This window comes from Bison bison, unplaced genomic scaffold (genome assembly GCF_000754665.1).
Source record: "Bison bison bison isolate TAMUID 2011002044 unplaced genomic scaffold, Bison_UMD1.0 scf7180017864527, whole genome shotgun sequence".
NCBI lineage: Eukaryota > Metazoa > Chordata > Mammalia > Artiodactyla > Bovidae > Bison > Bison bison.
Genome location: NW_011495078.1, coordinates 14,453,127 through 14,461,239, shown reverse-complemented (window position 1 = coordinate 14,461,239; position 8,113 = coordinate 14,453,127). Strand labels below are relative to the sequence as shown.

General features: G+C 42.3%; 1 protein-coding gene across 1 annotated transcript in view; it reads right to left on the bottom strand.

Moving 5' to 3' along the window:
* The window catches only part of DZIP1 (DAZ interacting zinc finger protein 1), a gene marked incomplete at its 5' end in the record, with an annotated part of 48,805 nt that overhangs the window by 2,187 nt on the left and 38,505 nt on the right, over positions 1 to 8,113 (bottom strand). The window contains 6 exons of the mRNA XM_010831561.1: positions 1,061 to 1,238; positions 2,404 to 2,534; positions 4,058 to 4,254; positions 5,890 to 5,943; positions 7,431 to 7,560; positions 7,851 to 8,013. Coding sequence (XP_010829863.1) covers positions 1,061 to 1,238; positions 2,404 to 2,534; positions 4,058 to 4,254; positions 5,890 to 5,943; positions 7,431 to 7,560; positions 7,851 to 8,013 — 853 coding nt within the window. The remainder of the gene's footprint in view (positions 1 to 1,060; positions 1,239 to 2,403; positions 2,535 to 4,057; positions 4,255 to 5,889; positions 5,944 to 7,430; positions 7,561 to 7,850; positions 8,014 to 8,113) is intronic.

Below are 8,113 nucleotides of genomic sequence, written 5' to 3'. Positions count from 1 at the left end.
ACAGCCAGTACTCTTGCCTGGAAAATCCCATGGACGGAGGAGCCTGGTGGGCTGCAGTCCATGGGGTCGCTAAGAGTCGGACACGACTGAGCGACTTCACTTTCACTTTTCACTTTCATGCACTGGAGAAGGAAATGGCAACCCATTCCAGTGTTCTTGCCTGGAGAATCCCAGGGATAGGGGAGCCTGGTGGGCTGCCATCTCTGAGGTCGCACAGAGTCGGGCACGACTGAAGCAACTTAGCAGCAGCAGCAGCAGAAACAAGTCTGAGCCGGTTACTTGCAGGGATGTAAGGATGGCTGGGAGGAGGCACTGTGGGTATGTAGGGGGCAGGAGGGGTTGGGGGGATGTGGAAAAGAACTTCTCTGATTTAAAAAAATACAAATTATATTTTCTGATTTTAAAGATTAAATGTGTTGAGAGGTTAAGTGAGTGGACTTATTATCCAGACTCTAGCCTGGGTGGATAGGATCAATGGCAGTAAACAGCTTCCCTGGTCCTTCATTCCACTGGCTACAATGTTCCAAGAAGAATCTTCCTTGGAAGAAAATAACAATATTTAACACACAGATGAATACAGGAAGATAGTCATGAAAAAAGTGGCCTCATTTAGGTATGTATCAGAAATGTAAATTTCTAGGAGGCATCTACGTGAAGAGTATTTGTAGGGCCACTTTCAAAAATAGATATTTAAAAATTTTAAAGACAAAAGATTAGAAACTGAAATTAAAATTTAGAAAATTAGTAAATAGATACTAAATCAGTAAGTTGTTCACATTCAGTCCTTATTAAAATAATGTTTTTTACGTCGCTCAGTCGTGTCCAACGTTTTTGTGACCCCACAGACTGTAGCCTGCCAGGCTCCTCTGTCCATGGGATTTCCCAGGCAAAAATACTGGAGTGGGTTACTATTTCCTTCTCCAGGGGATATTTCTGACACAGGGATCAAACCCACATCTCCTGCTTGGCAGGCAGATTCTTTTCCGCTGAGCCACCAGGGAAGCCCGTTAGGGTAGTCTGGTATTTATAAAGGCTTCCGGTAGACACCAAAACTGCAAACCTTCTCCCTTTGGTCCTTTTGGGTTAGCTGCAACCCAGGCATTTGGCACTTGAGTAGAATTTGACTCATTCTTCACAGGTGGAGGAGGTTCCTTCTGTTCTCGCCCAGCTTTTCTCCCTATAGATCTGTCTTCCTCTAAGGATGATATGTCCCAGTCATCATCGTCCACATCTGTACACTAAAAAAAAAAAAAGCGGAGAAAAATGAATGTTCCCTAAAGAAACCGTGTGTGTTAGAGCCCCTCAAACAGACTGGGCCACTGACGCTAAATGGTAAGAAGTTGGGAGCCTCAGAGGGTCTCTCATCTGGTCATCTCCGAGGGCGATGAAATGGGTTTGGAAATCTGTGCTTCGAAAGCAGAGGGAACCACATCTTTTTGTCTGTTGTCATGGAAATGTATGTTTCCTATGCAGCAATCGTGAATTTAGAAAATTCCAGAAACTACGTTGTAAAGTCAAGTCAGGATGCTCCCCAAGGAGCAGTAAGACCAGCTCTGGGGCTCTTACCTCTGTGATGCTAAGACATTTAACTGCAGGAGACGTCACACGAGAGCCCTGCAAAAGCGGCCCCGATGGGAAGGACTGTGTATTTCTCCAGTGCACCTTCTAAGGAAGACACGGTGGCTCTTGACTGATGTGACTTTTTGTCATTTTGGGCTTGGGTAACACAAATGGCACTAACTTATGAAAGTAGTTGGACAGAATGCTCTGGATTCCACAGATGAGCAGGGAAGAATTAAATCTAAGGTAGGTGAAAAATTAAAGAAAGAGCAACTACTACTGGAAGACCCGGTCAACACAGAGAAGCCCACCCAGGTCTCCATCCACAGGAGCACTTCCGGGGCCTGGTGCCAGACCTTGGAGTGTGCCCAAAGTCTCAGGGAGGAGACTCGGCTTTGTCCTCCGCTAGGGTCACAGTCTCTCTAAAGCATGTCATGGACTCCAGCTGCCAAGTGGGGGTAAACTCTAAAAAGTCCCTATTTCCCTTCCAGGTCCTATCTTGGTAGCAAAAAGGTTCCTGGACTCATATCTGAAAGCCCAGATTCTATTCAGTCACAAGTTTCTGTGAACAAACTACCTAATATCTACCAGTGTCAAATAATACACGTGGCAGGATTCTGAAAACCTGTAAAACCTGATAAGCGTAAGATGTATTATTACCAGTTATCCTTTCAGTATCTTTGATTCCCTATGGAAATGCAATACTGAAAACAAGATAAAGTAAAAATCTCTACTGTACTAAATAATTGTATTTGTTTTACATTTCACTACAAAATACAATTATTATGATATATTCATTAAAAGATGAATTTGTGTATGTTTAACAAGTAAAAGTGATTTCACCTTTAGATCTTCTTTTAGTTCTTTTTTGATGAATGCGTCAGCAACATTAATTCCACCAACTGGCTTATTCATATTTCTGTGATTTGAAACCGTCTTTTCAACTTTTCCAGTTAATGTTTTAATGGAGGTTCCTATAGGACCCATAGAAAACAGGTAACGTTTTAAAAATTAGTCTTCAGTTCCAAAATAATCTTACAATGTGAGAGAGTCTGTGTGTTAGTTGCTCAGTTGTGTCCAACTCTGTGTGACCCCATGGACTATAGCCTGCCAGGCTCCTCTGTCCATGGGATTTTCCAGGCAAGAATACTGAAGTGGGTTGCCATTTCCTTCTCCAGAGAGAGTCCAAGCATCACAGATAATGCCTTTTAAAAAATCATGATCCTCTAGACTAGAAGAATAAAATTTTTAGTTTAAATCAAAAAAGGATGTCATTCAGACTCATGATCAGAAACTTTTAATTTCAGGGAGGCAGCCTGTGTGAATGGATATTCATATGGTATTTTCAAAAACAATTATTTTAAAAGTTATATTTTACGTGATTCTAAAAATACATGGTATATACAAATTCTATACAATAAACTAATTACATCTGATATGTTTAAAATATAGAATTTTTAAGTTGCATTAAACAGAGTTTCTTTCTTTCTTTTTTTAATGACCCTTTTGCCTCTTCTCCTTGGCAAATTATCAGCAATCACCAACTTGGACCTCACATTCCTTTAGAATTGCCCTGTTTACAAAAGGCAGCATGGTGTGTTAGAACAGTTATTCTCAAGGACACACAGTATTAGGGGTTAAATTGTGTCCCAAATGCGTACGTTGACGTCCTTACCCCCATTACCTCAGAAGGTGACCTTATTTGGAGACAGGACCTTTAAAGAGGTAATTAGGTTAAGGTGAGGTCATTAAGGAGGACCCTAATCTAACACAACTGGTGTCCTTGGACAAGAGTGGGAAATTTGGACACAGAGGCACCCACAGAGAAAGTCAACGTGAGTACACATAGGGAGGAGACAGCCATCTACAAGCCAAGGACAGAGACTCAGAGCAGGTCCTCTCCTCATAGCTCTCAGAAGAATCCAACCTGGCCACCTTGATTGTGGTCTTCCAGCTCCTATGAGGCAGATTCTGTGGTTTAAGCCACACCGTGTACTTCATTACAGCAACCCTGCGTTTGTTACTAATACACCCAGACATCCCCAACCCCTTCCTCTCCTTCCACCTGAACATCAACTACTTGCTAAGCCCCTTCCATTTTTCCTCAGGCATCAACAATTTTTAGATTAACCCCATACTTTCTTTCCTTGTGGCTCCGATTGTAAAGAATCTGCCTGCAATGCAGTAGACCCGAGTTGGATCCCTGGGTTGGGAAGATCCCCTTGAGAAGCCAATGACTACTCACTGCAGTATTCTTGCCTGGAGAATTTCAAGGACAGAGGAGCCTGGCAGCCTACAGTCCATGGGGTCGCAGAGTCGGACAAGACTGAGGGACTAGCACTTTCATTTTATGGTCACATCGTTTCCTCGAGAACTTTCTCAGCTCAGATGCCCGGTATGGAGAGCTGAGAACCACTGTCCACAGAAGCACTGTGGTTGATAACCACTGTCCTAAAATCAAAATTTCCAGATGGGTTTTCAGTAAAGGAAAGCTTACCTGTGGGCTTGGGGGAAATATCAGAGTCCTCAATTTCACTTCCCTCGGTCCAGTCAGTGTCGCTTTTGACGACGGTGCCCTTTCCGAAACTACTCTTGTTGCTTTTAGACGACAGCACAGGAAGTACATCTGGGGAAGCGAACGCCTGGACGAGGTCGTCAGCATCCAGCTCCTCCTCGGAACTGAAGGGAGGAGTCCTAAACAAAACAAAGCGCAAACAGGGGGCGCTGTTTCCATGTTTCAGGGTTTACAGACAATATGGAGAAGGCAATGGCACCCCACTCCAGTACTCTTGCCTGGGAAATCCCATGGACGGAGGAGCCTGGTGGGCTGCAGTCCATGGGGTCGCTAAGAGTCGGACACGACTGAGCAACTTCACTTTCACTTTTCACTTTCATTCAGTGAAGGAAATGGCAACCCGCTCCAGTGTTCTTGCCTGGAGAATCCCAGGGACGGGGGAGCCTGGTGGGCTGCCGTCTATGGGGTCGCACCGAGTCAGACATGACTGACGTGACTTAGCAGCAGCAGCATGCCCCTTAAAGAGGTCGGAACTTTCTCAAGAGAGCCTAACAAACGCCTGCGTGGCCACAGAACAAGATGGCGGCCAGGCCGAGGACTTATTACGCAAAAGGCGGACTGGTCATTTCAAATTTATATCTGCCAACCACATGCCACATAGCATAAATTTACCAAAGTGGACTGAAGTTAGGACATTACTCCTCTAAACTCAAATTTTGTATTTTTTTAATATTAGTTTTTACACACCTAAGAAACATTTTAGAGTGGAAAAAAATATTTCTGGGATAAAACTATGCTGTCTTTTAAAATAGTGTCATTTGCAAAGAGTCCACACGACTGAGGACACGCGCAGGCATGCATGCATGCATGCATGCATGCATTACTTATAGCTTACCTTTATACTGTACCCTACCAAGTACTTTTATATTAATACACACTCATTTGTAATATGTAAATCATCACCCCACTTTAAAGTGAAACAAATTCAGAGCAGTATCCATTCATTTAAAAAATATTCACTGAGCACTTAAATTCCACACAATGTTCAGTTACATTACATCCCATGAAATAAAGCTCTTCCCATGAGATTATTACATGATAAGTGCTTCTAAAGGGTGAGTTATCATTTATAGTGTCTTTATTATATTTATTCTCTCTACTATGGAATTCAATTATCATAAAATTAGTTTTACTCATAATTAATAACAATAATATACCTACAACTTATTGAGTACCCACAAGTGCCAAGCACTGAGGCCAAGTCCTTTTCATATGTTCTCATTTTAATTTGTAGAACTATCCTGTGAAAGAGGAGGCATCATCCCATCTTACAGATAGAACAACTGAGGCTTAAAACAGGTAATCACCTGAGTCAGTGTGACACAGTTAAGGAATGACTGAGATAGGGTTCTCAGTATCCTAAGCGAGCCTAAGAGAGTAAGGTCTAAGGCCGTTAACAACTTCCACAAGAAGCTGGAACACTAAAATTCTATCCAGATACACCATCATGGATCCAGCCACTAAACAGCAACATCACGCATTTAACTTATCACGTTTATCGAAAATTACTAAACTAGGCAGGGGTGGGGGTGGGAAATAACAAACATGACTCAGGTGTGGTCCCACTTGTTAAGGGAGGCCTCAAGTGCTACTGACAAAGAAACGAAGGTGTAACAAAGGAATCACAGATTAAATATGATATGTAATAATTATGGCTCTAGTGAACCACAATGAACATACTAATTTACAGTGAAAGGAATGTTCAGTGAAAAGAACTTTTAAAAACTACCTTGCCCTGCTCCCTTGGTACTCACACAATAGTGGAAGACCTCCTGGGAAAATGATCTTCTGTGGCATTTTTCTTAACTCTAAAAGCAAGAGAAAAATATTTCCAGCATGAGCAAATCATGTAATTTAAAATAGAGTTCTATGGAATTGGTGATTTTTGCTTTATTAGAGGGTGAGCAGTTATGAGTCTCCCCAAACTGAGAGAAGGGTAGGCATTCCAAGTGTCATTCTGTGTTGGGTCACACATTGCTGTGGGGTAGATGTTTGTGGCCCCCTAATATTCCTGTGTTGAAGCCCTAGCCCTCAGTGTGATGGTATCTGGAGATGGGGTGATTTGGTTTAGATGAGGTCATGAGGATGGGGCCCACACAGAAAGGAATTAGTGCCCCCGTGGGTAAAGGAAGAGAGACCAAGGCTCTCTTGTTCTCCTTGGCATATGAGGACACAGTAAGAAGCTGATGAGAGAGTCATTTCCTAGGCAGGTTGATAGGAAATCTAGGGGTCCCCAAGGAGAGAGGGGTCTGGAATTCTTAAGGAGGAAGAAAGGACAAACTTTTCACAGTCTTTGTAGACCAGGACCTGGGGACTGGAGTTGATGAAAATGAGAGGGTAACAGGCAGGAAGGCCAGGGGTCTCCAAATGGAGGAAATAGCCTGCAAGTGTCAGACATTTTTATCTCTCTTAAGCGGCAGGAGGAAACAAACTAGCAATATTTTCTCCTTCTCTATACAAATTTAAAGGGAGGTTTCTCTTAAAATACTGTGTTGCCATAATGACACCTGGTTTCACCTGAAGTTAGCTGTTCTTGAGCCTAGAGATAACCAATGCCTTTTTCTTATGGAAATGTTTGTCTTAAGCTATGCTAATGTACTATGTCTTTACCCCAAACTCCAAGTCGGTTCCGCCTCTTGGCCCAGAACCTACTTGACAAACCAGTATGTTATACTCAGATATTGTTCCCCTAATCTATGTAAATGAAACTATTTGTATGGTGATCTGCCCTTCTTCAAGATTCAAGTTAATCATTTTATGGCCCAGGATAAACCATTTGGTGCCAAGATTATCCCAAAATGCATCTTATGGGTGAGGGGTCTGGTGCCATTCTGAATTTTAAGACATTCCTTTCTTTCATTAACAGACTGCTAGTGACTATATAACATCCAGCTGAAGACTAGCAGGGGGGTACTCTTTCTGCCCCCTTCTGATGCCTATGTCAGAAGCTTTCTCTATCTCCTTTATACTTTAATAAACCTTTATTACACAAAAGCTCTGAGCGACCAAGCCTCGTCTCTGGCCCCGGATTGAATTCTTCTCCTCCGGGGGCCAAGTATCCCGGTATATTCGCGTGATTCAACAACAACCTTTCACTGACCATCTGTAAGTCCTGGGAGAGAAGCCTCCCAGAACCTGACTATGTTGGCTGGCACCCTGATCTCAGAGTTCCACCCTCCAGAAGTGTTAGAAAATATATTTCTGTTATTTAAGCCACCCAGTCAATAGTATTCTGTTATAGCAGCCCAAGCTGAGACAAATATTAAAAAAAAAAATTAGAGTTGAAAATACTCACTTTGGAACAGATGTTCTATCAGAAAAAACAGGTCTTTGTCTAATCAGCTGTCTGCTTTTGGGAGGAAGGTGAATTGCTTTGGGTAGTTCTCCAGCTGAAAGGGTGTCCATTTGAGAAGCACCATACCTGTCTGGAATAGTAGTGTCATTTGTGAGACTCCACTGCATGAAAAGCAGAAGAAAATGCTACAATATCATCTACATTGGCACTGAAACAAACAAGCCCATCTCAAGGGTCTAGAGTCCACACTACAGGAGGTTTTTAATTGTAAAAATACAATCTAAAATGCAACATTTAATGGTTCAAGCAGTAACAGAGTTGCCAATTAAGTGCCAAGGTTTGTGAACCATATAAAATCATGAAACGGTTGCTCTATTAATACTTCTGCAGACATGAAATGGCAGTGGGTGACAGGCTTACCTGTGGACAGCAGTGTTCTCTCTTCAATTTTACAGCTGACCTGATGTTCAAGGAATTCTCGAATTTGCTGAATGTTAGGTATTTGTCTTTCTCGCTCATGTCTTGTTGATTCCACAGTTCTTAGCACTCTATTCAAGTGATCACTTGGAATACCACGTATATCCTGAAGGAACAAAACATTAAGTTAATCAATTATCCTTTGATGTTTTTCATTTCATGGATGTCTGTCTGCATTAACTGTGCCAATCTTTTGTCCTGACTGC